A 14,818-nucleotide genomic window follows, 5' to 3' on the forward strand; every position below is an offset into this window, starting at 1 on the left:
TTAACACACAAGTAAAATTTTATTGTAGTCTTGCAAGTGAGAAAAAAACTGACTAGAAGCTTTTCTATGACTGATAGCATTTTAATGGTGGCTTCAATTCACACCTGATCAATTTACTTAATTTACAAGTATTTGGTGGTTGTATTATTGACAGGTAAAAGCCTAAACCTTAAATATATGATGACCCAATTTTTTCCGATGTATTTCCAAGAAAAAAACATAGTCTTGTATTCAGAACAATATGGTCGTTTCAATCGCTGAATCAAAAATGTATGAGAATTGAATGTCAAAGCTCTAAAACAGACAATTAATCGGCATAATCGCCAAAGCCCTAAAACAGACAATTAATCGTCATAATCGCAATGATTTATTAGACAATTAATCGTCAATCAAATTTCATAATCGTGACAGCCCTACTTGCCATCTTTTAGTGGAGCTAACGTCTGCTATTTCACAACACTGATCAATGCATTGTCATAAGGCACTTCTTTTCACTTTTCACTTTCACTTCACTTTTTTTCACTTTTTTTTTTCACTTCACTTTTCACTTTTTTTTTTAAATTCAAGCCACTGATACCAGGTTAAGTAAAAGTACAATACTTTTATGTTGTATACATGGATTCGTCCTGAAGACTCAGCCACACCCGCTGCTCTCTCCACAAACTACTCCTTCTCTCACTCTCCCCGCCAAACTGGAAGAGGAGGAGGTACAGGTTTGCTTATCAACAATAATTGGAAATATTCCACACTATCTTCTCTATGCAACAACTATTCATTTGAATACCACGCTGTTAACATCACTTCTCCCACTCAGCTCAGTGTTGTTGTAGTTTATCGTCCCCCAGGTCCTCTTCACAACTTCATTGAAGAGTTAGATGTGCTGCTCTCATCATTCCCGGAGGATGGCGGCCCTCTTGTAGTTTTTGGGGACTTCAACATCTACCTGGAGAAACCCTATGCTTCTGACTTCCACACCTTCACCGCCTCGTTCGACATCACATGCTTCGCCACAGCCGGTACTCACAGATCAGGAAACCGGCTTGATCTCATCTACACCCGTAACTTCACCACAGATAACATTAAAGTCACACCTCTTCACATTTCTGACCGCTTCTTCATTACTTTCAACATGCTCCTTCCTACATGCACTACACCTACACCACCACCTGTTTATTTTAGACGGAACCTTCTCTCTCTCTCCCCTAGCACCCTCTCTGTTAAAGTGACATCCTCTTTTACCTCCAACTTTGGATCTCTAGATGTTGACACTGCCACCGACACCTTATTCTCAACACTTACATCCTGTCTAGACAACCTTTGTCCTCTGTCCTCCAGACCAGCTCGCGCCACCCCTTCCTGCCCTTGGCTGTCTGACATTCTCTGTGAACAACGAAGTACACTCAGGGCTGCTGAAAGGAAATGGCGCAAGACCAAGAATCCTGCTGACCGGGACTACCAGTCACTACTCTTCTCTTTCTCTGCTAGTGTTACCACAGCTAAAACGTCTTTCTATACCACCAAGGTGAGCAATGCACCTAACACTCGGCAGCTTTTCAAGACATTTAACTCTCTTCTTTTCCCCCCTCCTCCCAACCCACTTCATCTTTGACTGCGAGGACTTCGCTGTGTTTTTCACTGAGATAACATCATCCATCAGCAAACAATTCTCAGCACCTCAGACCTCGGTACACACTACCCTCACTTCAAACATTGAACTTTCCTCTTTCACCCCACTGACTGACACTGAAGTCACTAGACTTCTCTCCAGCCACCCCACCACCTGTCCCCTTGACCCAATCCCCACCTATCTCCTTCAGGCCATATCCAGCACACTCACACTCACACACATCAACACCTCCCTGCTCGCCCAGGTCATGCCCCTACTTAAGAAACCCACATTGGACCCCTCTACTACCGACAATTACAGACCTGACTCTCTCCTCCCATTTATTGCAAAAACACTTGAAAGGGCAGTTTTCAACCAGGTGTCTTCTAACTATCCCAGAATAAACTACTGGATGACAAGCAGTCTGGCTTCAAAACAAACCACTCCACTGAGACTGCACTGCTATCGGTCACAGAAGCATTGCAGCTAGCCAAGGCGGAATCTAAATCCTCAGTCCTGATTCTGCTAGACCTATCTGCAGCGTTTGACACTGTCAATCACCAGATACTGCTAGCAACTCTGTCATCTCTAGGAATCTCAGGCACTCCTCTCCGCTGGTTTAAATCATACCTCTCCAGATCCTTCAGGGTGTCATGGAGGGGCTCGCTGTCCACTGCTCACCATATGATCACTGGGGTTCCTCAGGGATCGATGCTTGGTCCGCTGCTTTTTTCCACCTACACGACATCTTTGGGACCCATCATACTGGCACACGGCTTCTCGTATCACTGTTATGTTGACGACACCCAGATCTACATCTCGTTTCACCCAGACGATACCATTGTAGCAGCTCGCATTACAGCCTGCCTAGAAGACATCTCAGCTTGGATGAAAGAGCATCATCTCCAGCTGAACCCTGCCAAGACAGAACTACTGGTGTTTCCGGCACACCCCACGGTGAATCACAATCTCAACATCCAACTTGGCAATACCACAATCACTCCTCCCAAGACAGCCAGGAACCTCCGAGTCATATTTGATGAACAGCTGTCCTTCAATGATCACATTGTAAAGACAACGTGGTCATGCCGATATGCCTTATTCAACATTCGAAAGGTTAGACCCCATCTCACTGAGCACAACTCCGTGTACAGGCCCTAGTAATCTCAAGGTTGGACTACTGCAATGCTCTCCTTGCTGGTCTTCCTGCAAAGGCTATCAAACCACTCCATCTGGTTCAGAACGCAACAGCACGCCTCGTCTTCCAACAGCCCAAAAGGCTCACACCATTTTTCATCTCTCTACACTGGCTACCGGTTGAAGCCCGTATCAGATTCAAGTCACTAATGCTTGCCTACAGGACTATCATTGGATCTGCACTGGCATACTTTCACACCCTCCTACACTCCTACACCCCATCACGAACCCTGAGTTCGGGAAACCAGCGGCGTCTTGTCATAAGGGCAGTAAATCACTTTCCCGCTCATTCTCCTTCACAACTCCTTCCTGGTGGAACATTCTTCCTAACTCAGTCCGGTCAACCACATCTCTCACAACATTCAAAAACTACTTAAAACCCATCTCTTCTGTGAATACTTGACAGCAAAATGAGAAGAAAAAAAAACACTAACCCTCTCTCTTTCTTTCAACAGGTAGTGGTCTAGCTTTTGTTGAAACTAGTAACTTTGTATTAGTACCTAATGTATTATTGCTCCTGTATGACATATCGCTTATTGGGAATATAGCTGATGGGGAAATTACCGGGAAATGAGGGGGCGGGGCCAAAGCACAAGACAGGAGAAACACGCAGCACAAAGTAACCACAATGGCCATGTGTCTTCCACAAATAACAAAACAAGCACAAAAGACATGGTACTGTCACAACTCAGTCCACAGACTAGAAAACTCATGACAAGAAGGACAGAATCATGGCAGTACCCCCGCCCCAAGGGACACCTCCTGGTGGCCCAAGGGAGAAACTTCAGCGGGCCAAGACAGACAGGCACGAGGACAGACACCACAAACACACAACAGAACAAACAAAGGGGAACATGGAGGAGACAATAATGGGGTTGGTCAACAGAAATAACATTAAAGGGAGGGGGAATGGGAGGCCAAAACTTGGGGACACTAGGCATGGGTGGGACAGGGTGAGGAGACTTAGGGGGGCTGGGACTCGCCTCTGTGAGCGGGGAGGTGTGGGACGGGCAGGACAAGAAGGGCTGGACATGGCCGAGGAAGACTGGGGAGAGTGTTCAAAGGGAAAAGGTGCCTGGGGAGATGCCGACAAGAAGGACAGAATCATGACAGTTTTACTGTATTGTTTATCACATTAGTGGCCGATCACACAGAACGCGTTTTTCATGTTTGAAATGGACATTTCAAGCAACTGTAAAGTTCCGTCACCACAACGAACGCCCGCTTCTCCATTCATTCGATTGGACAATGGAAAAAATGGTGCATGACGTCAACCACTTCACTTTACTTTTCAGTTTTTTTTCAACTTCAGGCGCTCAAGAGCGCTCTGCCAAAAAGGCGCATCAGGGCCTGATCAGACAGAATGCGTATTTTGCTGTTACACCGTGTCTACACAGGATGTGACCTGCGCGACACGACAAAAGACATTAGAAACGCATTAGAACACATTATTATTTAAAGTTTTGTCCACACTGGATGCGGCACGGCCTGCCTCGTCCGGTGTAGACACGGTGTTAGACTCGCCTCTTTTGAATTGTTTTCAGTTGGCAGGGAGCATTTTGCGCTGCTTATTTGTGCCGGGCGCCTCGCGTTTTTGTCCCCTGCAGTGCCTCACGTTTTTTGGCTGAGCAGTCTTGAGCGCCTGAAGTTGAAAAAAAAACTGAGCAGAAAAGCGCTTGACTTCATGCTCCTTTTTTCTCATTATCCAATAGAATGAAAGGAGAGGCAGGCCTTCTGATGTTGTGACAGAACTTTACAGTTGCTTGAAACATCCGTAGACTGCAATGATGAACGAAAAACTTGTGTTGGCTGACGCGGGTTAACCAAGCAATGTCAGAGCAAGCGCCCTCTGCTTGTACCTTTTTAAAGTTTCTGATAATATGACAGTTAACAGCAACTAGAGCGCCCGCGCTATAATCCTTGACTGACAGGACAGCTAAACTGTTTTTTTACCCACCCAGGTAAATTGCGACCCGCCCAGGAAGATATAAATAGAATTCCGCAAATTTCCATTTTTGACCGGCACGTGCTATTGTTACTGACTGGACATATGAATATGAACATTCGTCCGTAATTATTATTTTATGTCTGTCAACAGAAACAATATAATATGAAAACAAATAGAAATATGTAAACAACAACTGCTTTTTAGGGGCATTCTGTTTTTTTTAAATACAGTACCGTATGTAACAGATTGAACGCAAGTACGACGCGATGACATCACAAATATGCTAATTAGCATGTAACATCACCTTGCGCTATAATCTCACAAAATCCTGTGGGAAACACTGATTTATACACTTATCTCAGTAGCGTAGAATGTAGGTTACGAAATGCAATGGGATACAAAAACATTTATATTTACGCACCACAGGGAACAAAATTTACTACAAGAAGTCCTATAACAAGCTACACATTTTATCAGTACGAATCAAACCCATGACCATGGCATTGTTAGCCCCAAGTTCTATCAGTTAGCTACAGAAACACTTCAAAGAAATGCCATTCGATCTCAGTTTTAAGCAGACAAATCCTGCATAAACAGGTTTGTGTGTGAGTCAACAATCACAATCTTTAGCTTCTATTGCAAACTTTTGGTGCAAGAATCCCTATTAATCTACCTAATATTCAATAAGAAGCCCTTATAGTACTGAGAAAATCTTTGAAAATAGACAGCACATTGACTGCTGTCCTCGTCACGCTGTTTATTCAATAAATACAGGTGGCAGAAAAAAACACCTTTTTTTTATTTCCTCACTCCAGTGGGACACAGAGAAAGGAAACGCTATTAATATTAAGTGGACTTTTATCGATCATTTGGGGAATGTGCATCAAAGCTTCATTTGCTCCCTTTTATTGAGAAATGTCTTTGCCTGTCAGCGATGAGGATGAGCTGGAGTCATAGTTGCCACTCTGGTGGTGGTAGTAGAGTTTGAATAAATGAAAATAACGTCTCTCTATACATAACATACATTTATTCAAAATTCATCAACATCACTGAACTTACATAATTTTACAAATAAATCTTCTTAGTAGTTTCTCTATGCAGCATTTTATTGATAAAGCTAAATTAACTTTAGGCACAAAGGTTTATAACTGACATAACAAAGGTCAGTATATAAAATGGTTACATTTTCCAGTACAAACACTTTGCTTGTAAAGACAAATGGGAAAAGATGTTGACTTCAGGTGGGCAGATTTAACTAAGGCTAAGTCATTTCAGACAGTAACAGTTGACCTCTAGAAACCAGAAGGCGGCCTCGAATGTGATTTTAGGTAATACTCTCAATGACGGGGATTGCAGGAACACACAGCACACAGCACTGTCTGGAGACCTCTATAAAACATGGGCTTTTTTCTCTAATTAAATCCATTGACATCCAGTGGCATTAGGATTTAGAATTTAAATAAGTATAATAATTTTATCACTGTTACTAAATTTAGCATCACCAATTGCCATTAATCTGATGCTCAGAAGAAAAGTTATTCATGCTACTCTAAAACAAAGCATCAGACAGATGGCTTTGTTTAACTGTCACTGGAATCTGAAACCTTCAGATCCTCAGAGATTTAGCTATGAATAGCTTTCATCCGCTCCCTTTAAGTGCATCAATTCAGAGAGGATTTGCAAGCAATCACAGTGTAATGAGTCATACACAATAATAAAGACATTATTTATGCAATGATTATTCACTAATGTAAATGTGATTATAAATGGAATGTGGCTAAATATAATAGGTGTTAATCTGTATGCTAAATACCTTTAGATTGGATCTTCTACAGCAGTGGTTCCCAAACTGGGGTACGCCAGGTGACGGAGGGGGTACGTGAACAAAATCCTGAAATCTACTGTTTACTTAATTATAACGCACCTGACAATCAAGGCATGTTTTTCTCACAAGCTGAATATAAAGACGTGCTCCCTCTAGTGTACACACAGCAAAAAAGTAGTCACGTAGTGCCATAAAAGGTCAAATTCATGACATCTAATCAAAAAATATGCGTCCACTCATGTGTAAGCGCACGTCTTTACGTACCGCATGTGACTTCGCACAAAAATTACTGACAGACTTCTGGATAGCTTTGCATGCAGAGTATCCTGCCTTAGCCGATCGCGCTTTGAAAACATTACTGCCCTTCTCCACAACGTATCTTTGCGAGAGTGGGTTTTCAGCACTTGCCCACATAAAGAACAAATATCGACACAGACTCTGCATAGAGAATGATTTGAGACTTTCTCTGATACAACCAAACATCACAGAATTATGCAAGTCATTTCAAGCACATCCATCTCATTAAGCAGTGAGTCATTTATTTATATATGAGTCATATATAATTTATTGTTTGATAAAAGAAAATGACATGTATTTAAAATGCAAATAAAAAAATGTTTGAGACCACAATTGTTACTGTAAGAAAGGGGGTACGCAGAATGATGTTAAGTCTCTGGGGGGGTACGCCATTGTAAAAAGTTTGGGAACCATTGTTCTACAGTAAGTGATTGCTTTGTTAGGACAGGACTGCGTCCAATGTAACATCTCAAAAACGATGCCAAAATATGCTATTGCTAATGCTTTATTTTAAGGCAAATATGTCTATATGACTTGTTAAAGGCATTTAACCTGTCCCTCTTAAAACATTTTGACCAGGGATGCACAGAAATGTCCAGTTGAAAAAAAGAAAGCCAAAAATATAAACCAAAAATAAATGGCACTCATCACTCAGATTTCACTCTCGCTCCAGCTGTTATCAAAGGGTGATCAAGCGATGTAAAAAAAACTTCAAAGAGTATGTTTAGACTGTCAGTCTAAATCTGATTTTTGTGCATATCCGATTGAAATCTGATTTAAAAGATTGACTGTCCACACTGTGCATCGTCACATTTCGTTGCCTTGTACTTGTACATGTGCAATGACAATAAAGTTGAATCTAAATTTAAAAACTATTGCGAAACTATGGCATTTCTAATAAGGGTATAGTTCACACAAAAATACAAATTTGTCATCATTTACTCACCCTCGAGTTGTTCCAAATCTGTATACATTTCTCAGTTCATTTTCTCGATAAACACAGAGAAAGATATTTGGAAGAATGTTTGTAACCAAACAGTTCTTGGCCACCATTGACTAACATGGTAGGAAAATTACAATGGTAGTCAAAAGTGCTCCAGAACAGTTTGCTTTCCTACATTCTTCAAAATATCTTCTTTTGTGTTCACTATTTTGGGTGAACTATCACTTTAATGTCATGGAAAGCCCCTTGGAAGAGGTCACATATGAGGTGTTTCGGTAACACTTTACAATAAGGTGCTATTTGTTAACAATTATTTAATGCATTAGCTAACATGAACTAACAACGAACAATACTTCTACAGCATTTATTAATATTACTACATGTTAATTTCAGCATTTATAAATACATTATTAAAATCAAACGTTGTCACTGTTAACATTAGTTAATGCACCATGAACTAACATGAATAGCTGTATTGACATGAACTAACATTAACAAGGATTAATAAATGCTGAAAAACGAAATTGTTCATTGTTAGCTAATGTTAGCTAATACATTTACTAATGTTAACTAATAGCACCTTATTGTAAAGTGTTACCTGTGTTTCTGGGAGGTTAGAATGATCATGTGACTTACGCCAGGTGACCTGTATAAAAAAACTCACCATTGCCGTTCCCATTGCAGCTTTGCAAAATATTCCTTTTTCTAATTACTTGAAAAACCACCTCATGCATACATACATTTTTTTGCGATTATATGGGAGTTTTTGTGAAATTAACCTGTTTTATTGGGTGTATTATCAATCCACAATTTAAATTTGCGTAATTTGAGGGGTAATGGAAATGCAGCTGTAGATAACATAAAAAAATCTGATTCTTCTTTACTCTATTCCAGGTTATGCTTTGTTCTGACAGCAAGATCCTTGATGGCAGGGACTAAAATAATGATTTGACTTTCTAGTCTTAATGCACACTCTCTTCCTGCACTCAAGCTTCTTTCTGACTGAAATTGCTGGATCTCAACCATTCCTTCCCCACCTGCCTTTCTTCCCCTTCCGTTCACATCATTTCACATGTGGTTCAGACATGTTAGTGGCTTCATGCTCATGCAGAAAACACAGGATTGAATCTTCAGGTCCATTTAAGAAACAAAATAAATATTACAGTTATTATTGCATTTAAGCACCAGGCACAAGCCTGGTCATCATTTTTTATTATGATTTTGTTTTCAGGTAAACTGATATAAGAAATGTGCATTAAAACAACCAATCAGCTTGTAGCTTGCATTTTCACTGGCATTTGCCATTTTTACCGGCATTTGCCATTTTTGTGTGCAATATGAATCAGTTAAGTATTACCGATACTGTGACCACTCGATGGGTGTGTTGTCTGTGACTATGGTACAGTGGCTAAAGCTGACTGCATGCATTACTGTTTAAGCTGTAATGGACAGATAGTATTAAATGTCAAAAAGAGGCTCAGACACTGAAGAAAAGACTAACAGCAATTAAGCTCAGTGACATATTCAGCGTTGTGTGTGCTGCAGTTGTACTGAGAACATATTTTTTCTCTCAGAAAGGAGTAGAAAATAGCACCAGCTTGTCTAACACACACAGAGAGAGCTGCGGGCTGTCACATGCGATGTCGATGACACCAGCGACTGCAGCGTGGAGACTAAGGCTGCCATGGCAACGTCGGCATACCCATGAGAATAAACGAAACAAAAAAAGCTGGTGGCCACGTCAGGCGCAGATGTCAGTGTTATTATCGGTAAAATCTCAGAGTTAGATTAAAACACAAAACGTGAACCATCAGTTAATGCAAAAAGGAACAAATTGGGATGACAACAGTTTTTAAGGTAATAAAAATATATCGGTTTACCAGGGTCAAATAGTATAAAGGCAGAGAAAGTCGTGTTACCTGTGACTACGGTAAACGTTTAGGAGCAGGATGAGAATGCCGAGGGAATAACAGGCTGTATTCGGACCACCGAACAATCGTGTCAGACCTCGTGTCCTGTGTTCCCATCTGGCAATCTGAAATATGAACACACTCATCAGTCAGATATCCATTAAAAACCTCAATTCCAATGACGATTCCACACGATTACTAGTCAAATGCATAGGCATGCCTACTATTTATTTACATGCCTACTAAATGCATTTATTTATAGATTTATATAAAATATATACAAATAACAATGTAGCGAGGAAGGCGGGACGAGAGCCGTGGGGCAGGAAGGCGGGGCCGGTGGCGTGAGTGATAATGAGTATCAGCTGTACGCACACCGGTCCCGCATGCCTCACGGGGGAGCTCGGGAGCATAAGAGGACGAGCGACGGGAGTGCCGACGAGAGAGGACCGGGCCCGGAAATGTTAAGTTTTGTTTATGTTTTTGTGGCCGGCAGTCGTCCGTGAGGGGCTGCCGGCCATTTTACTGCTGTTTATTGTTTACTTATTTTGATTAAAGTGTTTGAATGTTCGCCGGTTCCCGCCTCCTTTCTTTCCATTTTATTGAGCTTTGCTATATTGGTGCCGAAACCCGGGAGGAAGGAGGGACATGCTGTCGAAGAGCCCTCGCCGCCGAGGGGCATTGCGGTGCTGAGGAGTTCGGGCAGCGCGGACGAGTGACATCCGCCAGCGGCTGCCCGAGGCGGTGGTGCTGGAGCAAGAGGAATCGGCTGGGACGAGGACCTCGCTGCCGTGCTCCTGGGCCGAGGTGGGGTGGCGGCCATAGAGGAGGGAGCGGAGGAGTTCAAGCCATTTGCCGTGGGCCGGAGCCTGCTGCTGTCCACCTAGGAAAAGGGGAGGAGCAGGGAACGGAAAACTCGCTGCCGGCTACCCTCAGCCAAAGAAGCCACCGCCAACCGCCAGGAAGCGGAGGAGGAGCGGGCCGTCCCCCCGATGTCCATCACCACCGTATAGCACCGCGAGGAAGAGCCTCTCGGCTGGCTGAGGACCGAACGACAGCGTGTTGGGGAACCTGACTTTTTTTTTTTTTCCTCTCTTCCCTCTCTCGTCCCTGTCGCTCGGGGTGCTCCCGGCTCCGTTCTCTCGTCTCGTCGGTGCGTACTCCCAGGCGCTGGGGCTCTCAAGGTGGGGCCCCCCGGGGGGGGAGTAAGCACAGGCGCGGTGGTATCCCCCGGCCTGTGAGGGGCGATGGGGGTATGTAGCGAGGAAGGCGGGACGAGAGCCGTGGGGCAGGAAGGCGGGGCCGGTGGCGTGAGTGATAATGAGTATCAGCTGTACGCGCACCGGTCCCGCATGCCTCACGGTGGAGCTCGGGATCATAAGAGGACGAGCGACGGGACTGCCGACGAGAGAGGACCGGGCCCGGAAATGTTAAGTTTTGTTTATGCTTGTGTGGCCGGCAGTCGTCCGTGAGGGGCTGCCGGCCTTTTTACTGCTGTTTATTGTTTATTTATTTTAGTTAAAGTGTTTGAATGTTTGCCGGTTCCCGCCTCCTTCCTTTCCGTTTTATTGAGCTTTGCTACAAACAAATTCTTTAATAAAGAGTTTTCATGTATTCTGGGAATTGTATTTGTTGCTCTTTCAATGTTGTAATATACAATAGAAGTGAATGGGTGCCGGCACTATTCAGTTACCTACAGTACTTTCTTCAAAATAGCTTCTTTTTTGTTTTTGCTTAAGAAAGTATGTACATACAGGTTTGAAATGACATGAGGGTGAATAAATGATGACAGAATTTTCATCATTGGGTCAACTATCACGTCAATATGTAAAGGACAACCCAATGCAATGCCTAAACAATGTTCCTAAATATCCCACCACCAAATACAGACCTCAGCAGACTGAAAAACATTATGTGAGCAATAGGCATATGTGAGCATTCTGTCTGATGCCGGGAGTAATGCAGAATACACACAAAGGAGCACATGTCTAAGTTATTCTTTTCATCTCTTTTACATAATTGACCCGATCTGCCCTCTGAAACCTTTACTATTTACAAAATGGGTAAAAAACAGCCCCATTTCTGCCTTTGAAATCATTAATTCATTCACACTACAAAACCCAACCCTTTCTCTTACTCCTCCATTTCGAAGGCTCTCAGGTTGTTTAAAAATGACACTCCAATGTATGGATATTCATAGTCCATGCCTCATAATTGTGGACAGACAATATCCTGCTGGACGAGAAGCACTTAGCTGAATTAGACCACACCATCTCATCAGACACACTTCAGCTGTTCCCAGTTCAGCTTGGGTCACCGGCACCCTCTATAAAGCTCATGAGGTTTTATCAAAGGACTGCAGAGTAAATAAGAACTTAAAACAAGACGGAGCCAGATGGTGGTGGTTATGTACTGAAACAACTGTACTGGCAAAGACTGATACGTACTTGTTTTGCAAATTTGTACAGACTGTATGCTATTACTGAACATCATGTTTTACAAGATTCAATAAATGAAACAAAACACCAAATAACATAACTAATTCTAGCAGATATAGCAAAGCAAACCCCCAAAGAATACGCCTGTAGATGAAGAAAACGTACATATTATAGAGTAGTACGTTATGACATTTAATGCTTCAGTGTAAAGCTGGATAATTTACCCGAAAAATAAAAAATAGCCATCATGTATTCACCCTCATGTTATTTAAAACTTGTATATTATTATGTGGAACGCAAAATAAGATATTTTGAGAAATTTCTCACTGGAAGTCAATTGGGGCCAATGTTGTTTGGTTACCAAAGATCTTCAAAATATCTTCTTTCGTGTTCTGCAGAAGAAAGGTTTAAAATGACATTAGGGTGAGTAAATGATGGAAAACTATCACTTTAACTAAACATCAAAGGTCAAGGCAAACATAATAGAAACACTACATATATTTTAAGCAAGTCTAAAACTGGACATCATGTCATCGTGTTCTGAAATGATGTGCCAACACTGCCATATTCATGGACTGTCCAGAACCTGTTGTGTAACGCATTCGTTTCATAATGTCAATCAAGTGTTCGCCAGATTAAGCAACTGAATGCACTAAACCTTAATTGTTTAATTACAATCTCTGAGGAATTTATGGTTTGCTAATTTGCTGGAGAAATGGACTGAACGTTCTGTATACGGAAATCAAAGCCAACGATACAATGATCATTAGAATTCAATTGTAGATAGTTGGACACAAGTCCAACCCTCATTAGAAATACATTAATGCACATCGGCGCTCAAATGGAACAGAACAGAACATGCAGAAATCGTGCGAATTATGTTAGGATGTTGCCACATCTCTCAATCTTGTTGGTTAGACTTGTTGGTTTGATCTTCAGTTTGACGCTTTTGACCCAATAAGCATCAAGTTCTACATTTTAAAAGTATTTCTCAAACTCAATTTTCAGAAAAAATTAAAGATTTGAAGAATTAATATTTATTCTGGTTTGATATTTAATCAACAGTAATCAAGTATCAACCTGAGTCTCAGTGGCTAAAAGCACAATATACAGTGATGAATGTTTCGCAAGTCGAAAGGCATATGCATTTTGTATGTTTTGCTAGGGTTAATTTAGTTACAGATTTTGAAACACCACAGGCTTACATCTCAACCTCATATGTCTCTGACGTCTGACTGTAAAATGTTGACCGTATGAAGGTGTAAATTATACATGCATCACTGGGCCATCACTCATGCCTAGTTACACATTTTATACATAGCTAAGATATACTTTCTTTATATAGAACAATCTTCACCAGTGTAAACATAAGAACACATTTAAATTGCTCACACACACACACACACACACACGTCAAGAAGGTGAAACATAAATGTTTGCCTCCTCTCTTGATCTCTCCTTGCATCGAACTCTGACGCACACGACATCCAGTCTGAGGTCTACAATTATGCTAAAAATATTCTTAAAGTCTTATTATGAAACGGTCTCAATCGCATTGCTTATGATGAGTCATAGGTAGATGAGGCAATTACAGTTTGGGTTAATCAAATCAATTGGTGGCTTCGGTATACGCAAGAAATAAATAAAATATAGACGAACTAAAGCCACTTTGCTTCCAATTAAGATCCGTTACAAAAAATTGCGTAAGCAGCAATGTTGTGTTGAGTCAAAAAGCGCAAATCCACGTGTAAACGTGCACCACTTCAGCAATTGTGACGGCCGCCCACTCATGATTCATTAATGTATTTAAGAAGACAAGTGAAAGTCGGTCGAGATACTTTATGATCGCCACCTCATAACACCTGTCACATTTATAATATAAATACAGAGATCCAGTTGTCAGCTGTTTACTCTGATTGCACAATTATATCATATTTATTTGTTATACAAATTGTCATTTTTTAATGCATGCATAGGCTTTATAACATAGAAGATACATAATGTTAAATAATCTGTTAAATTAACCTGTTGATATCTTCAGTGTACTTTCACAACTTCATTTTTATAAAATTCTTTAACACCTTATATAAGGGCCCCATTTTTGAGCATTTTAGTTCATTTTAATCAAGTTATTATATTTATTATAATAATATATAATAAAACTTTGATGAGCATTTATATTAGCTGATCCGAAAAATGATCCGATCCGTGACCCAAAATCCATTAATGATCTGAACCGTGAGCTTTGTGATCCGTTGCACCACTACAAAACACTTATTTCACGTTCTTGGCACTAAAATAGCTTTCGGAATGTCAGGAGAGAAACCTGTAAAATTAAAACAATTCTTAAAAGCTGAAAAATCTGTGAGGAGTCTGCGTGTACACTACAGCTGATTAAAGAGTTAGGAGCTGGATTTCATACAGTTTATCTGAGGCAATCAGACATCATACATCAAGGTAAAGTATGTAAAGTGTGTGCTTGACTCCACTGCCACCTGTAAATGCATTAGCTTCATGATTGCATCAAAATTCAATGACATTTTTATACTGTTTAGTGCTAATTACGTCAGCGCATGGAGCGTTTTGTTTATACTCGGAATACCTTAGAGACACTTGAACTTGAAACTGTGAAACATTTCATGAAGCAAATGAAC

The 14,818-nt window shown here is 41.2% G+C and overlaps 1 protein-coding gene across 1 annotated transcript in view; it reads right to left on the reverse strand.

Moving 5' to 3' along the window:
- The window catches only part of LOC130569351 (phosphatidylethanolamine N-methyltransferase-like), a 52,519-nt gene that overhangs the window by 19,123 nt on the left and 18,578 nt on the right, over window positions 1-14,818 (reverse strand). Inside the window, exon 3 of the mRNA XM_057358945.1 lies at window positions 9,736-9,851. Coding sequence (XP_057214928.1) covers window positions 9,736-9,851 — 116 coding nt within the window. The remainder of the gene's footprint in view (window positions 1-9,735; window positions 9,852-14,818) is intronic.

The sequence above is a fragment of the Triplophysa rosa genome, linkage group LG18 (genome assembly GCF_024868665.1).
Source record: "Triplophysa rosa linkage group LG18, Trosa_1v2, whole genome shotgun sequence".
Lineage (NCBI taxonomy): Eukaryota > Metazoa > Chordata > Actinopteri > Cypriniformes > Nemacheilidae > Triplophysa > Triplophysa rosa.